The sequence below is a fragment of the Musa acuminata genome, chromosome BXJ1-1 (assembly GCF_036884655.1).
Source record: "Musa acuminata AAA Group cultivar baxijiao chromosome BXJ1-1, Cavendish_Baxijiao_AAA, whole genome shotgun sequence".
In the NCBI taxonomy this organism is placed as follows: Eukaryota; Viridiplantae; Streptophyta; class Magnoliopsida; order Zingiberales; family Musaceae; genus Musa; species Musa acuminata.
This window is the reverse complement of record NC_088327.1, coordinates 9,110,992-9,129,700: the sequence shown is the minus strand read 5'-3', so window position 1 is coordinate 9,129,700 and position 18,709 is coordinate 9,110,992. Positions and strand designations below refer to the sequence as shown.

The following is an 18,709-nucleotide window of genomic DNA, read 5'->3' as shown; positions in this document are numbered from 1 at the left end:
TGATTCCGTAATAAGCAACTCTAGCATAGAACCAAGGAGCACGTTGCCTCACGGAGAATGTGAAGGACACTGTTATAATGAAGACACGGTACGATGATGATGATGATGATGATGATGATCATCATCATCATCAGAGACACATGATCTGACTTAGTCCTTTCAGAGGCTCCAATGGCGATCGACTGCCTCCTCTTGGGTCAATCAAGAAGATGCTCGGCCGTGGAGATGGCTGGGAAGGCCTGTCCTCTCTACCTGTACAGAAACCCCGAAGGCTCACGAGATTCCTTGGCTGTCATGACCTTAAAAGGCAATTCATGGCGACCAGACCTACACGATCAATGAACAGTCAGTCCTCTGTTAGTTCTACCAACTTCTCCGAGCTTCTCGTCTTCATGAAAGTGTCTCGTTTAAGGTATAGATATGCAAGGTTAGTCATGGCTCTCATTTGATCCCAAAATGCTATCCTGTGAGCAGAACTTGTATGGTACGTTCGTTCTGCCCCGTGTTTGGCTGATGGGGAGCAGCAGAGGCATCTCTGAAGCATGTCTCTCCAGGGAATGAAGATGACAGGGTAGATGACGAATGAAGTCGGTGGAGTTCAGGGAAGAAGAGGAGTACAGCAAGCATAACCAGCCCAACGCACCTTGAGACTAGTGCTCGTTCTCTTGCGGAAAGCTGTCCCTTCTTCCTCGGTCTCATCGAACACTCAAACCCTTTTACTTGTTTACCTTTGTGGATCATATGATTAAATTCTTATACCATAATAGCAGATGCTTTGTTTAATAGATCCTTAGAAACCAACATGAAAACACATATATGCTATTTATTTTGTAATGTCTGATGGAGAACCGCCGTGGCGTGTCTCAGTCATTCTTTCGAACATCTCGAGTGCATATCCGATGCTGCCGATGTTTCTGTCGTCTGTTGTTTGTGATCTGATTGGGCTTTAAATTGGATCACGGAGGCCCATTAAGATGACCTTTTATTTCTATTCCGTTTGCGAAGCGCGAGCTGCGAGACGAAATGGCTCCACGGATCTCGCTCCCTCGCAAGGTCTTCCCACTCCCCTTCTCCTCCCGCCTCATCTCGTCGTCCGCCGCGGACCACCAGGCAACACCGTCGGGACCGTCGATCGGCTCTCCGGCACGCATCCATAAGCTGATCGCCGCTCAGTCGGACCCCCTCCTCGCCAAGGAGATCGTCGAGGTGGCCTCCTCCCTCCGACCTGACCTCCCGCTCCACCCCTCTTCCTTCCATTCCGTCATCCTCAAGCTCGCCCGTGCCGGTCACCTTTCCGCCGCATCCTCCCTCCTCCGATGCCTCCCCTCCCCCTCCCCCGCACTCCTCTCCTCCGTCTTCCTCGCCTTCTCCCGCCACCGTCGCCCCGACCTCGCCCTTTCTACCTTCCGACGCATCCTCTCCTCCCCCTCCAGCTCCTCCCCTCCCCGCCCTAAGCTCTTCCGTCGCCTCCTCTCCGCCCTCGCCGCCCACCCGTCATCCCTTCCCGTCGCCCTCTCCCTCCTCAAGTCCTCCGCCTCCTTTGGCGTTCCCGACTCCGTCCGCGCCCACAACGTTCTCATCCACGCCTTCGCCCGCTCTGGCAACGTTGCCGTCGCGTACTCCCTCTTCAACCGCATCTTCACCGTCGGCCTCGCCCCCGACGTCACTTCCTACCGGATCCTAATGCAAGCGTTGTGCCGGAAGAGCCAGGTCGGCACCGCCAACGACCTGCTCGATGATATGCTCAACAAAGGCTATGTCCCTGACTCACTCACCTACACCACCCTCCTGAACAGCCTCTGCCGTAAGAAGCGGCTCCACGAGGCCTACAAGATGCTGTGCCGCATGAAGGTACGCGGCTGCAACCCGGATATCATCCATTACAACACGGTGATCGTTGGGTTCTGTCGTGAAGGAAGGCTGCTTGATGCATGTAAGGTGATCGAGGATATGCCTGATCATGGGTGTTTGCCAAATCTTGTCTCCTATACGACACTGATACATGGATTGTGCTCACGAGGATTATATGATCAGGGTCATGGGTATCTGGAGGTTATGGTGGGGAAGGGACTCGTACCGCACTTCTCAGTGTTTCATGCATTGGTCAAGGGGTTTTGTTGCGTGGGGAAGGTGGACGAGGCTTGCAGGGTCCTGGAAACAATGCTAACGAAGGGGGTGGCCCCGCATGCGGAGACATGGGACTTGCTTGTTGCTGGAGTTTGTGACCATGATAGGGAGAAGCTGGAGGATTGTGTTAGGAAGGTGGTGAATGAGGAAGAGTGGAGGAGAAGCACAAGGCACATTCAAGTTGGCTGTGGATTGGAGGGATACATGACCAGGAGAACGAGGGCCGGAACCAGAAATGGATACTGATACTTCTAGGATTACAAGGTTTAGAGCATAAGAAAGACTGTTCCAGAACAGTATGTAAGAGTTGCCAGATTGTAGAATAATGATGTATTGTTTTATTGATGAGAAGCCATTACTGAAGAAAGGGAAGCTATAATCTAGACCGAAGGACGAGGAGTACTTTATTTGTCATAAGGGCACCTTTTGGCAAGAAAGTATGAATCCAGGTATGTGACTATATTACAAACACTCTTTCAAGCACTACATCAATTATTCCACTGACAATTCTCAGCCACATTACAAACACTACATCACTTATACCACTAACAATTCTGAGCTACATTACCAAACATTTGCAGGACGCCAGAAAAGCTAACAGAAGAAAATTCAATTAGGTTTCTGTTGTTTTTATAGGTCTTGAGAAAACTTCATAATTTCCTTGCATACTCAAATCTCATTGAACTGTCAATCATGGTTTAGTAGCTGAAGTCCAAAGAAAAATAAAATTAGTTTGTGTGGCTTTGGGGTTAAATTCACGAAATATTGGCTAAGAGTTTTATCCGTGCCTGCAAGCTAAGTTGAGCAAGTGATATGGACGAGATGCTCAACTTAACCAAGAAGATCCAGAACAAAATTGGGGCAGCTGTCTTCATGTTAGATTTTATGATGACATAGTGTTTTAATTTCTGGGGAAAACCATTCAGAATCATGCAGGTTAAGGCTGTTGCATGTCATATATCTGTGGTCTTATTTTTGTCTGTGTGACATTTTGAGTAAAACCTGTTTCTACTAACATCTGAAACAGCCAAAACATTATTGAAAAACATGCATTTCGTTGGTAAACGTGTTTGAAGCCCCTCTTTAAGTTCCTGTTTCTAAAGCTAAAAGGAAAGTTGAGAATGAGGCCAGTACTTCAGTACATGAGTGTAAAATTAGATTTTTCTGAGAGAGGCTAAGCTATTGAATGCATAAAAGCCTGGGTAGACTCGTAGAAAACAGAACCTTGAAAAAAAAGGGAATCTAGCTAAACCAGAAGGGCTATAGTATCTAATAGTTAATGTGAATTATTAAATAAAATGATATTCATTCATGATCTGATGATTCACGAAGTATGTCCCATTTTGGTTGGTTGTTGAGAAAAGTTATGCTTGCCTATTTAGGCATAATTAATCTGCTCACTATCGCACTAATTATCTGTGGATCAAATGGTTGTAAATACCATTGTGTTAATGTGCCTGAACATACTGATATAATGGTGGATGAGAGCAATATCTAGTTTTCCTTTTTCTATTTCATATGCACAAGAGAATGGTTCCTTGATCATTTCACTTGTTCGTGTGAAACTTGTTAACTTTTGGTTTAAAAACTATTTCGAATCAATTTTTAAATTAGGAGGATGACCCTTTTTTGCGAACTAATATTGAGCCATTATGGCCTGGGAATTAATTGTTTTAGCTGTGGAAATAGACTTTAGAATAGCTGCATAAGTTTGAGATGCATATTAATAAGAGCCTGAGACACTGGGTTACCTGGTTTATCTGTAAAGCAAATGGTTAGCGATAGATTTGTTCTTGTCAAACCAGGCTGGAGTCTGAAAATATGTAGATAGATGAACAAGAAAGTCAAAACTTTTATCTCCTTAGGTGTCATAGATGAATTTGCTGCAGAGGATCATTTCAAGATAGCATCTTCATATTTCCAAATGTGAGATCGTCCAACCAACAATTGAGGAAAGCTCATGGTGAAATCTTGTACGATAGTGAAACTGTGGAGTTCAAGTCCATCTTCAAGTGTTACATATTCTGTTTCTCAGTAATTCCACGAGTCAGTTGACCCATTGCTGTTGCTGTTCTGATTGCATCTTATAGTTCATCCGGTCAGGTAGTTGACCGTCTTATATTCATTTTATTGTTTCTTTTATGTTTATTTTTTTTCTTATTGCGTTTTAGCTGTTTTTGTTCCTCTCAGCAAATCGAACCTTTGGGGTCAGTGAAATGCAGCATGCGCGGGAGAAGTTGGAGCTGGAATGCTCTGGGGCATCAGATGTGATATCCAACACATACTAGTTTTCTGTAGAGTTCTTGCAGGTTAAGATGTGCACCAGAGAATAGATGATGTATTGTCGCTCCTGTTCTTCAAGCAAACGATAAACAGTGGTGCTGTTATGATGTGGCACCCTAAGAAGCAGAGTTTCTTCATCAAAGTTCAAAATTGTTTCTCGTGTCATCAGAACTCTTGGTACTTATTCTGCAAGAATATCATCTTGTGCTACTACATCTAAGATCATCTTTACATGTATCATTTGAGAATATAATTGGGGTTCCCTTACATGCAGGGGAGGCCGAGGTGCATGCTACTGGGGAGGGCTCATCAGAAGAAAGTAACTGCAAGGTGGCTCTCATCAGTGTTCATAGAGAATCCAACAAGCTGCACAATTGGTTGGCCGACAATGATAGGGTTTTCTTCTCTTTGGGACTATACCTATCTGGCTGGTGGACTCCATTAACTAGCGAGCAGGTGAGATGCAACATTCTTGGATACTTGCTTGACGAGCAGTTACGTTGAAATCATTTTCTACTATCGAGGGATCACACTGGTGTTTCTATTCTTACAAAATTTCTGGCTACACCTTTTATTTCAGAAACCCAAAAAGCAAAATCCTGCTTGTCATATCCAGTTTTAAATGAAGAGATGTATTTTGACTTGCTAGGGATGTATATATAATTATGAGTATTTCAGAAACTATGCCATTAAGCGGTTAGTCACGTTTCAGGGACTGACTTGTTGATGTTGTTGCCCTGTAATGGAGTAAAGTGCAGAAGTCTATCAACCATCTCTCATTTCCCTGCTTGAGAAGGATCCTTGCAACCCCGCAAGTAAACAGAGAAAGAAAATTGAGAGAAAAAGGAAAGAAGAGGGAGAAGGAAAAGAATAACAGGTGATCTTCTTTTAACCTTTATTCTTATTTTAATATTCCTGTTAATTTTATTCTATTTGGAAAATTCTTATACATATTGTTGATGCATAACTTAGCATCCTATGTGTGAAAATTTCTGGTACGCTACACTGATATGATATATGATGAGTTTTGAGATTTATTGTCGAGATCTTTTTATTTTGGGAGTCATTGGATTTCGAGAAAAGTGGGTATCGGTGCTATTGCTAGATACATACATACAAGAATCGTTCTGCTCAGTCTCATGCTCTCTGAGTAAGCTCCTGATTCATATTATCTTCTTCTGGCTATTCCAGTTTCTCCATAGTTATTTCACTCTCCTGGAGGACAGAACCGATTGACTCCAACTCTGAGATTGAAAATTGGGGGTACTGGCAACAGCAGGGGACGCTGGGGGGGTGGTCTTATGTGCGCTGTGGGAGCCTGTGGCTGATGGAGGTTCCTCTGAGATCTTTGGCCTGTGTTTCCTGGTTTTCTTCTTCACCTTCTTTTCATCAGCAGCTAGTTGACTCATTAGGTTAGAGCTTATTTGTATGGTATATGAATCCGCCATTCCTGAATGCAACAGAATATATTCCAAGGTTTAATCTTCGTAATAGAATTGAAAAAAAAAAAAAAATCAGCCGGACACATGAAATCAAATGTTTAAAAAGCTCAATTGTTAGATTCTGCATCATGAATTCCTATATTGCCTCTAGTTGCTTAGGAGAGAGAATCAAATACAAATACACAAAAAAAATAAATATAATAAATCAAAGTCATTAGTCAATCATCAATTATATTTATCAAGTAACCTTTGTTAAACCCAATCCTATTCCAGTCATAAATAGGATGAAGACCGGATAACAGTCAAAATAATTTATGTAATTTGCAAACCACATAAATCCAATCACAAATATAAGTTTGATTGGCTAATTCGAAGGCTATCCTTGTCAAGGAAGGTTTATTCTTCCTTTAGAAAGAAACACGTAACTCATATCCTGATAAATTTTCTTTCATACGAGCCTTTAAGAGCTTACGGAATTTTAACTCATATACTTCACTAGTATCGAGGCTTTTGAACACTACCTTCTCAAAATAATGATGAAAATACAAATATATTCCTCATCGGATTACGATTAAAATTCCCTTTGGGCAAGAATGCTGGTTAGGACTCAATAATATATAAAGCTGAGTATAATATGGCTGGTTTTTGGCATTGTTTTAAATCATTGTAACCTTTTCGTACACTTAGTTTAGTATCGACATGTGTCAGGAGATTTTGTCGTCAAAGTCGACCCGACATGATCCAAACTCGAGGATACAAGAATATCTGAGGTGGTGACTAAGGTATCCTCTGAGATGGCTCCGAGGAGGAAGTGTCGAGCCGTCGAGACACCACCTACACTAAAATCGATGTCGAAATAAATTTTTCAATATGGTCTCTCCGATCCTCAGGTTAATGATTGAGATCTTTAGTTGGTAAAGATTTTTCTTAGGAAAATAATCCCTTAGTATAACGTCAATGATTAGTTTTTATACTTGGGGATGGGAAGGGAAGAATCTCTAACTATCCCAACATCTCTCTCTCTTGACATCTTGTCCACGTGAGCTATAGATAAAAGACAATCCCGAACGGCTTGCCTATGACTATTGTCTATGAGGATGGATAGGTGGAGGGTGATGAAACTTTTTCTTCGATGATAGCTTTCGTATATTGAATACGTGTCAAATGACGATTTACCATATTCATATATTCCCTATCAAGAAGCATGTGGCGCAAGCACATAAATGGATCCGCTTCCTTGTTGCTACAAGGTACATCTCCACAACACAAATGAGACATCAAACTTCAGTTTGACAGCATGTCAAAGATAAACTTGAAGACTTGGCTATAAATGTTGCACTTCTGAGTGGTTCACACTTCTGTTTCAGTCAGAATCCCTCTTCGTAGGTTCTGATGCTCAAATTTCAAACATGGCACTTGTAAACAAAAAAAGAAAATCTTAAATATGGAAGTATTTGCACTCGGAAAAAACATGCAAACATAGCTATTGAAATATATAGAAAATTACATAGAACATCGGAAGATACGTCCTACCATTCTCTATCATCATGATTGTTTCATGTGATTCTCAACAGGTAACACCTGGGAACAAGATGAGATCAATTTCGATAAAGACTCCTGTGTTAACATAGAAAACCAGGTTTAATTCAGAGAAGAAAACTGATGTGATATAGAGAGAACAATAAACCAGTTCACTACATCAATCTAGTTTGAGATATCTTGAGGACATACCACAGTAGATGGATCACCTAATGAAGTGGTGTGACAACACCTAAACCTAAAGCAATAGATCTTAAATTGCCATATTATTTATTCCATGTATAAAGAAATCATCTGCTTCTACAAAATTAAATTGTTCAACAAGTTTAATCTGCTTTCGCATGCAACCCTTAATGTTCTTCTAAATCGGACAAACAAAACGAGTAATTTGTTCCTAAATCTCATTCATCTTCATTTTTCAACTTCATCTAATTCTTCACGCCTCCTAACTTCATATACACATTCTTGGATTTCTTCATTTTCTATTATTATAGTCTCTTTCTAGATTTTTATTGACAACACCTATCGATCCTATTTTCATTCATTAAATATTAAAAACAAACACGAATGATAAAATAGTCGAAACCAAACAATCATTACTCACAAACATAATCAATCGCAATATTCTTTCCCTTACCTATTCTCATCTTTATTTTGCCTTCGTTAATAGATTAATTAAATTGACTTTGAAAGTTTATCGTAAGATTTATTTCGTCTTCATCACTTATCCTTTGTCTTAAAAAAAGAAAAAAAAACGTCCAACCCGTCAATCCATCAAACAGAAAAGGCATAATGAAATATTTATATCTAGATTTATAATAATATATTAATTTAAATCTTTACTCATTGAAACCGAGATATTAAATTTATTATTGTTGAGGTTGAAATGGTGGCCAAAGAACATCAACCAATGGGTTGCCTAGCAGTGAAGGTCCATGCTGTATGCATGCTTGGAAAAGGATGAGCCAACCAACCTTCCTTGTCTTATCCCCCAGAAACTGATGTGCCTTCACCAAACCTAATGATAGATAGTTCAGCAGATGGAACTCAGCAGCTTGGAAATTTAACCTTTCCTGGCAGCTGAGAACTTGTTCTTAGCTCCTCGGTCATTGCTCCCAAGGCAGGTTGCCTTCTTATGTCCCACCGCCATCGTTTTCCATCCATGTCTCCTGCACATCCAGCTTCGCTTCATCTCGACCATTTTGTTGGTGATGCTTAGCTTTCATCTGCACGGCCCACATTTCTTGTTTCAGCTTCCTTCTTCTTCATCCTCGAATGCGCCACTTCCTGCGGTGTGTCGTGCAAGAATTCTTGCTCATTTTCTACGTGTGATTCTAAAGCAAACAATCCTTCTTCTCCTCGTCCAATCGCACCACGCTGTGGATTGTTCTTGTGGCTGTAGCTTTTCCCACCTCTCACGCTAACTGCTAAATCCTTCGCCATGTGTTCCATCATGACCAATATATAAAAACAAATTAATGTGGTTCCACAACTTTCGATATCAACTCATGGGTATAAATATTTTGAGGGAGAGAAAACTCGAAATTAAAATAAATTATAAAGAATAATAATCAAGAACATATAAAAAATAAAATCGATGCAAAATTAATATGATTATATAACTCTCGGTCAAAAATAAATTCTTCATTAATTATAAGACCCTCGAGTTTTTATCTTTATTCAAGCACAAATCTCCTTACATACGTATGTTGTCACATAAAAAAAATTTTATATATATATATATATATTTATTTATATATATATATATATATATTTCTCTAAAAAAAAACCTAGAGAGTATCAACATTATTTCTAGATGCCTTAAAAGATAATTCATGAGTAGTAGTTTTATTTTTTTTTATGAGAACTATTCCTTATCCTTCTCGGACACTCACTCCCAAAATATTAAAAATTCTTATCGACCGTCGTGTTTTTTTTTTTCTCCTTATTTCACCTGATCTCTAACATAGCAAGGTAGAGAATATATATATATATATATATTTAATGTTTAAAGTGTGAACCTTAGGGCAGATTATTAAATGCAGTCAATTGGATAACATTTTGCAGCACTTGTGTCGCACTCTATACACTTAATTTAGTCTAATTATCATATGATCAAGCTAGACTATCATCCTCCACCTCACCGCGTCATGTTTTGATGGTTGACGATGTAGAACAGACCAACTAGGACAAGGCAGCAAACTAGGAAGAACTGATCACACTTGATTCCATACTTTGAAATTTGCTACTGTGGAGTCATAAGAGACATCCAATGTTCCTTGTTCATGACATCCAGATCCATAGATTTCGTCCATCCACGTTGAATGCTAAGCTAAATGTACACCTTTGATGTGCGCAGTCTTGTACATCACGGGATCAATCTGGACGACGACAAAGTTCTCCGGAGAACTAACTGTACATGACTTTCTACCCGGACACACACACAGAGGGAGGAGGAGAAGAGTAGCTTCGTTGTGATCCAGCTTCCACTTTGCAGGAACAAGGGATCCAAGCTTGCTTCCCTAACCAAGCTTATTAGGAGCAATCTACACTTGTACACTACGCGGAGAACTCGGTTTTGCTTTTGTCTACCTGCAATTGCCAAGCCACTTGCACATCTCCTACCCAAGCGCCTGGTCATCGAGCAGCCACTCGCAGCTCCCTTCGTCCCACGGCCATACTGGCCCGGCGACGCTGCCGTAATCCACGTCCTCGTTGCTGGGAAACTGCCACAGCTCATCCAGCAGTGACGTGTTGTCCTCCCACAAGCAGCTTAACAGCGGGTCTGCGCCATCAGCGTTCGAGCTTGCTTCCGTTGGACTTGATGTGTTCTCCGACAACTGGATTTGACCGTCGGTTCCTCGTGATTGTAACTGCTGGTCGGACTTCGATTCCGTCGTCGCAGTGGACTGTGAGGAGACGGAGTTCGCTTTCCTGTCGAGTGGCTTATGAGTGACTGGATCGACGCCCATCTTAACAAGTTTCTTCTTGATGTGTGTGTTCCACAGGTTCTTGATTTCGTTGTCTGTTCTTCCTGGTAACATTGCTGCAATCTTTGACCACCTGCATGGAGTCAAATCGAGGTAATTGTCATGGAGCATGCTCGTTGTCAACGGAACCGAAGCAGGATAGAGCAGTAGTCAAAGCTTGAACTGTAACAGGAGATCGATCGCTGTATCTGATGAGGCAGAACACAGCAGAAACATAAAAATAAATGATTGTTGCTGAGTTCTACGGAATGGACGGATAATGACAATTAAATATTATGCCAATTGATGTGACCATGACAAACGATCACGTTATGTTTCAATGTTTGTGATGCATTTAACGCAGCAAAAGGTAGATGCGGTGAGAAGATTGATATGCTGCTTGTTTCTTATGTGTTGAACGTGTGTGATTTTGATGCATGCACGCCTCGGTAGACGTGATCGAAGGCAGAGCAGGGAGAAGAGGAGAGAGAACCTATTCCCCAAGCGAGCATGGAGATCGATGACCAGCTGCTCATCGGCGGGGCTGAGCAGACCTCGTTTGAGGTCGGGGCGCAGGTAGTTGGTCCACCGAAGCCGGCAGCTCTTGCCGCACCGCAGCAGGCCCGCGAGCTTTGGGACGGCGCGCCAGCAGCAATGGCCATTGGTGAGGATGAAGCTGATGAGCTTCTTGTCCTCCTCCGCCGACCACGGCCCCTTCTTCACCCCGAGCTTGTCGCAGCACGGTCGCCTCCCCATCTCCCCTCCGGCTTGAGGCTTCCGGAGCTACCCCCACCCACCAAACCCCTCGTATTTAAGACACCTACCACCGTCTCTCTCTCTCTCTCTCTCTCTGCAAATAAGCCATCCCCATTGAAAGCAGCCGCGCATCTGCAATGACCTGACCAGTGTTTTGTTCTTCTGATGTGATGGCAATGGTAGATGATGTGCTAACCTAAAGGAGTTTAGATGCCCTTGTTGCAATCTTACTCTAACATTTCATCACCAACGTCGTCATCTCACACTGAATTGTGGGGGAAACAGCCCCATTTGACTCGGTCCTAAGTCGAGTACCAGTTGAAGGGGGCGTGCGTCAGCAGTGCGTCGAGGCTACGTTGCATGCACCCCAATGTGTCAGCACAGTGGTTAGCATACGTTGGTGATGCGTTGTACATCGTAGAGTATCTGATATGAATCGTGTCTGCCATGTAATCGAACTCAAGATATGTTGTAAGTAGCCTAGTCTTGGATGAAGGAAAAAAAAAATCAATTTTAGTAGTTAATCTGATCGAGTAAATCCCAATTAATTGTTCGTAAAAAATGATAAGACTAAGATTCATTTATAAGGGTTTAATAAATATACTATTATCTGTTTCAGCTTAAATATTTTGATCAATTATGTTAATTGATATCAAAACTTTAAGTCATAATTATCCCTCATACATATATATATATCAGCTGTGTGAGTCCTTAACTATCAAAAATTATAATACCTCAAGTAGTTTTATATTAAAAGTGAATATGACTAATATTGATTTATAAGGATCTGATAAATATATTATTATCAATTTTAATTCAAGTATTTTTTTCAATAACTTAGGACAAACGAAATTGATGAACCAGTTATTATCCGACCCAAGTCATGATACGAAGATGACACAACCGAGAGCATAGAATAGATATTTTGTTTCCCCATCAATAAAACCAGAGAACACATTATTCTTCCATTTGTGCAGACAATTATAGTTCCAGTCAGAATACCCTTTTGCCCTCTTTCGACAGTGTCATGTACTGCTAATTTCAAGTTGGAGGTCGTGAGAAACAAGGGAAGACAATCCACCAAACTGGTTTGATACATCAAGTACAAGCAAAGTGCAACCAGCAAGTTCAAGCTTATTCGGCCAGGTCTTTTACAATCCAACTAGAACTCATGATTCTAATCTGCTACTCACTGAGTTACATACACTAGTCGAAGAAAGAAGAAGAAGAAAGCAAACAAATTTGATAATTACATATCAGCTAAATTGATACTTCCAAGTTGCGTAAGGAATATAATTCGGTACCGAAACCGATACCACCTCGTTTACTTTTCTGAAACTTGAAGCCTTCAATTTGCAAAACGCATTCTCCTTGTAACCATATGGACCACAGCCGTCGATTTAGCTGATGAAACAGCTACCTCCTTGAAGATTCAGCATCGATTCTCCTCCTGTTTGAATCCGTCGGTAGAGTAAGTTCTTTCACTGGGGGCTCCATCTGTATGGCTCTTCTCAAACACTTTACGACTTCACTCATCGATGGACGCTCTTTACGATCCCTGACCAGGCATCTGTTGGCCAACTTAGCTATTTCATGTGCAGCTTTGAGGGAGAATTCATTTCTTAGTTTTGGGTCCATGATCATGCTGAACTTCCTGGTCTCTACAGGGAATTGCCTCACCCATTCCAAAAGCTTCTGCTCATTTGGTGGCCGATTCCTCTCTAACGAACGCCTGCCTGTAAGGATTTCGTAAAGAACCACTCCAAAACTCCATACGTCGCTCTTAATTGTGAGATGTCCCGTCTCTATGTAGTCTGGAGCTGCATATCCATACGTGCCTACAACCTGTCAATGGAAGCATGAGCTCTTCCAATTAGTAGTGAAAAAGGACATAATGGCACTTGGATTGTTTACGAATGTTGCCTTAACAAGTCTGAATAGCAACAAAGGATTGATGTAGCAAATCTAAATAGTTATCAATGAAGATTACTGAAACCCAGACATCATACAGTAAGAAGTTGACCAAAGACTGAAACTCAAGGTGTGTCAATGTTAAGTCAGCAACAATTAGTCATCCAATCATTTATTGGGATGTTAGACCATGAACATAATACTACTAAAAGGGGGGAAGAGAAAAGACAGATGAGGCATGAATATATCAAGCTTGAGGAGAGTATCTTATTAATTTATCTGAAGGTTTATGAAAAGAGAGAGCAAGTCAACTGATTCAGCAAAGTACACATACCGCCGTAGTCACATGAGTGTGCCCAGCTGTTGGTCCCTCCCGTGCCAAGCCAAAGTCTGATAGTTTTGGTTTGAAATCTTTGTCTAACAATACATTTGATGCTTTAAAATCCCGGTATATCACCTGCCAAAATACATAGAAAATATTTATTATAAGCTCCAAGTCAGAAAAACTGAATTATATCTCTCAATAAGCCAATTTAAACTGATACAAGATGTAACACAAAAGAAAAAAAAGGCAAATTCAAGCATGATGAAGCTAGAACAATGTCATGATACTTTTGTCATTGTCTTTGCTAATTACCTTGACAGAGGGCACAAGAAAAGAGACAAATTGCATAATCTTTATGAACCTTAGATAGGGCACTAATGGAGTGTACGCATTTATCATCTGTTTTGCTACTTTCTGTAGTTTTTACATTACTGTCCCCTGTTCTTGTAATAATGTCATTACCTTTTGAAATGGAATTGAAGACTATATTGTTTCCGAGAAATGGAGTTCAAATATAAGATTTTGATAAGAACTGCACCTCCAAGCCAATTAATGCATATGCTACAAAAGAAGAACTAGGCACCAAATCAGGTTCTACAAGATGTACTCTTTATACATGAAAGTGTATTCTACTCATGACATTTTGATAGAAGCTAATGCTCTCACAAATGTCCAGTAGTATCTGCAAGAGTCTGACTAGGAAGCTTATTCAAACATCACATAGAAACTATATATATACACACACACACACACAGATTAGAAGAATAGTCAATATAGATATTGAGGTGCAAATAGTCAATATGGTTCTACACAAATAAGAAGAGAGTGTGAGAGAAAGGGAGAGGTGAACGATGAGAAGAACAACAACAGCAATAGAGTCGTAAGTCCCATCTATTTGGGGTTAGCTATATGAATATTTTGTCGTCATCGAGATGTATAAAAAGTCATATGCTTAGTTAAGTTTAGAGTATTTAAGTCATTAATTATGGTTTCCATTAAGGTCTTTTTAGGTCCTTCTTTGCGTCTCCTCTTGCTACTAACATTAATGATTTCGTTTCTTCTAACTATCACATCCATAGGTCTCCTAAGCACATGCTCATATTATCTTAAGCGATTCTCTCTCATCTTATCTCTATCTAAGTGATACCTAGTTATTTACGATTAAAAATATTTTTCTGTGTCTTTCTTAGTAACTCCACACTTCCATATCAACATTCTAATCTTAGCTACACAAATTTTCTGTATATATTATTTTTTAACTACCCAACATTTAAAATAATATAGCATTGTTGGTCTTACATTTGTATTATAATTTTTTTTTAATCTCAACAGTATTCGAAGATCACACAAGACTCCTGATACCCCTCGTCATTTTAACCATCCTGTTTTTACTCTATAAATAATATCTTCATCAATCTCTCCATCTTACAGAATAATTGACCCAAGAGAAATATATTCATTTGTTCCAAGGTGAACAATGAGAAAACAAGAGGAATATATTCATTTGTTCTCTCAGTCTTTACATCAGGTAAGTGGCAAGTGCAAAAGCTCTCTTTGGCTTATGGTCATTTCAATTGCCTCTTTTGAATTAGTGCTGCCACCATTCCTCTACACTTAGCTACTCTTAAATATTGGAGGCATCAAATTAATGCAGTTGCCAATCGAAACCTGAGCATTCTAGATTTGTGCTATTAAAAGAAGACAGGAAATGAACAGTGTCAGATCTATTGTTTTTCTCTTTCTCTTTGACAAATTTCTGTCAGGATAAGTGACGTAAAACGATATGATCAGGATGGTGAAACTGCTGCGAGATGAACAAATTCTGCTATTATTTGCAGCATATTTAAGTTGCGATCAGAATTCAGTAGGAACTTAGAGGATGCAAAATCCAGCCAAAAGAAGGACATGAAATGGGATTCTCTGATTGGCATCTCAATCAGAGTAGTGTTTCTACATGTAAGACCCGAATGTGAAAAGTGTACCTCATGATTTATTTAGTTTAGAAGAAAGACAACAACAAATCATATGATCATTTCTTAGGGTCAGCTGAATAAACTTCACAAGAAGTCAGATATACACAAGAAGGGAAGGTTTTGTGTATCAAAAAACAGCAGGACCAGAGGAAGAGCCTATTGGCACAAAGGAAGCAAGCAACAAAACTAGTGAGAAAGGAAGAGACGGTACCTGAACTTCTCCCTCGTGTAGGTATTCTAAGCCTTCAGCCACACCCAAAGCTATCTGCAATCTCAAATTCCAGGGAAGAGGAGGATAAGCCCTGCTAAATAGATGATCTTCCAAACTCTTGTTTGGCATAAACTCATAGACCAATAGCCTTTCAATCCCTCTCTCATCATCTTGTGCACAGTAACCAAGAAGCTTCACAAGATTTGGGTGCTCAAAAACTCCAAGAAATTGAACTTCTGCCAACCATTGCTTATGACCCTAAGTGTTCCAAAAATATTAGCATTGCTAGATAATATATAAGGAGAAAGTCATTTCACATATATATGCATAAAAAGTTGTCATTACAAGTAAAGATGCAATGACATGTGACAGAAGATGTGTATAAACCCTCCGATAAACCTACCGATTTAAATCAAGCCAAACTCAGGTCAATCAGCATTAGATGACAATCATGAATTTTCAAGAGGTTATAATTACCTAAAAACACCAACAGATGCAATGTTACAATCCAACTATCAGAAGAAGCAAACATAGTCCAGCATAGCCACTTATTTAGATTACAGGCAACATCTGTTCTCTTTGTTCTTTCCATTGTCTCTTTAAGTTGTTTCGATCAAACAGAGATCTTCAACTCTTACTCTCTTACCCTCCTTTCACTGCTACCAAAATCTTTCATTCCTGTTAACACCATGCAATTTTCAACTCTTCCTCTCTTTGTTCAGCATAGCCACTTATTTAGATTACAGGCAACATCTGTTCTCTTTGTTCTTTCTATTGTCTCTTTAAGTTGTTTCGATCAAACAGAGATCTTCAACTCTTCCTCACTTACCGGCCTTTCACTGCTACCAAAATCTTTCATTCCTGTTAACACCATGCAATTTTCTTTTTTCCTAATAGCTGTGCTCAATAACATAATAAAATGATGATAATTCACTTCTTAGATGCATATACAGACCAAAAGCTTTCCTTCCTCCTCTAGGTTTGCAGGATTGATGCAATATGCTTTCAACTTTCAAGGCTTAAATAGCTTGTAACTCACCAATCTGAAGGTATCTCCATCAGTTTATGCAATTTTGTGCAGCATGAAAAGACAACAACATTGGTGCTTGCACTCACAGTTAGATTCAAATCGACTATAATCACAGGGATGAACAGGTGACAGGGGATACCTGCAAGCCTTTTTGGTTGAGCTTCTTTATGGCCACCAGCTTCCTGCCCCCAATTCCATCCGGATGTCTGACATAACCCTTGTAGACTCTCCCAAACCCGCCTTCCCCAATCTTATTCATTCTGCTGAAGTCATTGGTAGCGTTCCTCAGTTCATCCAGCTCAAAAACACGGAGCTTGTGGCCCCTCTCCTCGTACAAAGCCGGAATGCTCTTCTGTGACGTCGTAGACCCCGTTGACCTGCTCCAACGCCTTCCGGCGGCCGAATCGTCGGACCGGCTGGTGCTAAAACTCGAGGAAGTAGTAGTCGCAGGCGTCGTGGCGGGGGCACTGCTCCTCTCCGGTGCACCCTTCGGCTTCTTCTTGAAGTAGCCAAAGCATGCCATGTTTCGGAGTAGGGGATATGAATTCCGACAAGAACTCAGGTGGATCGAAGACGAGAAATCAAGAATCGAGCTGAAATCCTAACAGAGGGGGAAAAGCAAAGGTAGAAACTAAGAACGAAATGGAAGCGAGGATAAGGATTTAAAGACCGACCCAGGTAAGAAAACCTCGCGAGTGAGAACTGATTTGACAGGGGAGGAGGAGGAACTGCGTCAGGTGGGAACCGGGAGAGACGCCGCTTCTGCCACCTGTTGCTTCGCTGTGGAGCCTTCCTCTTTACCCACACGATTTAGGATCACGGAGTGCTTTTGCCTGCGTAGACACGCAGCTGCAACTGCTTCGACGAAATTTCCAACTCTCTCTTCGGTCTTCACTGCTTCCGCTCTCGACAGCTCCTGCAGTCTACCCTGGCTATCGACAGAGTTACAGTCAGTCATCGCATGGAGAAGGAAGCGGAAGACTCGCGACGAGAGACGAAATTTTTCTCAGGGATGGCATCTTCGACGTTGCCTCGTACGAATCGCCGCTCCCTTCCAATTCCGTTCGTCGAAGACCGCTGTTGGCTCGACTTCTCGGAGGAGTATGAACACGGGAACAAAATTAATGGGTCATGTTAGGTACGCAGGGGACAGTTGGGGATGCGAAGAGAAAGATGGGTGTTCTGCATCACCAGAGCTTCCAATCTGACCCTTTCCCAGTCAAGATCTGCCTCAGAAACTACAGTTCCATGTGAAGAGGATAAAGCTTTGATCACGCTGGAAGATGGGCGAATCTACAGGTTCATATGTGCGCGTCTCGTAAGATCTCCGACATCATGGTTAGCTTGAGAAGGCAAATTTGGTTTCTTTTACGTGGCCTATGTCGGCCAAACCCACCACTGTACTGGGTTTTGACCGCGGAAAGCGATGATCACGGTTGAAGATCATGCGGTTATAAATCTTTATCGGTCAGAGGATTCAATCCTAGCCATCAAGCATGAGACTTGTCGTCACGTGAGCTGAAACCCACCGTGGTCACCACGTCGACACCACAGGAGACCGGCGGTGGCTCTTAACTATTCGAGGTTGAAAGCAAGACTAAGAATTGCATAAATGCTATAGGACGAATTGTCAAACAAATTTCTAACTTGTAGAATTTCTCAAAAACGTTTCAATTTGTAAAAAAAATTATAAAATATTTCTAATCACATAAAAACTATTTTATCTCCATCTTCCCTCGTCATCATCACCATCGCGAATCTGCAAGCCATGTTTCCTCCTTCTTCGACAGTGAAAACTGATAACAGTCAAGATATCCCGTGATAACAACTTCAATAACAGTCAACATCTCACCAACTTCTTCTATATATTTCGTTCGTTTTCATACGGTATCAGAGCTATAATCCCGCAGCCATCGTTGCTGCTGCCACCCTTCCTCCGCTGCATCTTCCTTCCCTTCCGGAAGGAGAACGACGACGAGGACCAAATGGATCCTCTTCTACTCCCGTGAAGGGGACGAGAGCGTGAAGCGGTTCCGCGGCCGTGGGAAGTTCTCGGCGGAGATCCGCGATCCTTGGCGCTGCGTCCGGGTGTGACTTGGTAAGTTCAACACTGCCGAGGAGGTCGTCAAGGTGTACGACTCTA

The 18,709-nt window shown here is 41.3% G+C and overlaps 3 protein-coding genes across 6 annotated transcripts; 1 reads left to right on the top strand and 2 right to left on the bottom strand.

Moving 5' to 3' along the window:
- The first annotated feature begins 1,006 nt into the window (after window positions 1-1,006).
- LOC135662102 (pentatricopeptide repeat-containing protein At4g01400, mitochondrial-like) lies at window positions 1,007-5,966 on the top strand. 3 transcript variants are annotated; one of them, XM_065176624.1, is made up of 5 exons: window positions 1,007-2,576; window positions 4,318-4,587; window positions 4,685-4,866; window positions 5,164-5,287; window positions 5,602-5,966. In XM_065176624.1, exon 1 carries the CDS (start codon window positions 1,024-1,026, stop codon window positions 2,371-2,373), a length of 1,350 nt encoding a protein of 449 aa, XP_065032696.1. In that variant the 5' UTR covers window positions 1,007-1,023; the 3' UTR covers window positions 2,374-2,576; window positions 4,318-4,587; window positions 4,685-4,866; window positions 5,164-5,287; window positions 5,602-5,966. The 3 variants fall into 3 exon arrangements, with proteins under 3 accessions (XP_065032696.1, XP_065032676.1, XP_065032717.1); XM_065176604.1 differs by having other exon boundaries at window positions 5,123-5,287; XM_065176645.1 differs by having other exon boundaries at window positions 4,299-4,587; window positions 5,123-5,287.
- Window positions 5,967-9,686: 3,720 nt separating this feature from the next.
- LOC135680485 (MYB-like transcription factor ODO1) lies at window positions 9,687-11,162 on the bottom strand. The gene is made up of 2 exons (XM_065194410.1): window positions 10,854-11,162; window positions 9,687-10,454 (listed from the first exon to the last, which is right to left on the bottom strand). The coding sequence occupies exons 1-2, from the start codon at window positions 11,114-11,116 to the stop codon at window positions 10,013-10,015; spliced, it is 705 nt and encodes a 234-aa protein (XP_065050482.1). The 5' UTR covers window positions 11,117-11,162; the 3' UTR covers window positions 9,687-10,012.
- A 1,010-nt stretch (window positions 11,163-12,172) lies between these two features.
- On the bottom strand, window positions 12,173-17,900 carry LOC103994230 (probable serine/threonine-protein kinase PBL19). Of its 2 annotated transcripts, none has more exons than XM_009414573.3 (5): window positions 17,241-17,900; window positions 16,706-17,167; window positions 15,537-15,794; window positions 13,362-13,484; window positions 12,173-12,961 (listed from the first exon to the last, which is right to left on the bottom strand). In XM_009414573.3, exons 2-5 carry the CDS (start codon window positions 17,087-17,089, stop codon window positions 12,533-12,535), a joined length of 1,194 nt encoding a protein of 397 aa, XP_009412848.2. In that variant the 5' UTR covers window positions 17,090-17,167; window positions 17,241-17,900; the 3' UTR covers window positions 12,173-12,532. The 2 variants fall into 2 exon arrangements, with proteins under 2 accessions (XP_009412848.2, XP_009412855.2); XM_009414580.3 differs by having other exon boundaries at window positions 17,255-17,899.
- Window positions 17,901-18,709: the final 809 nt, after the last annotated feature.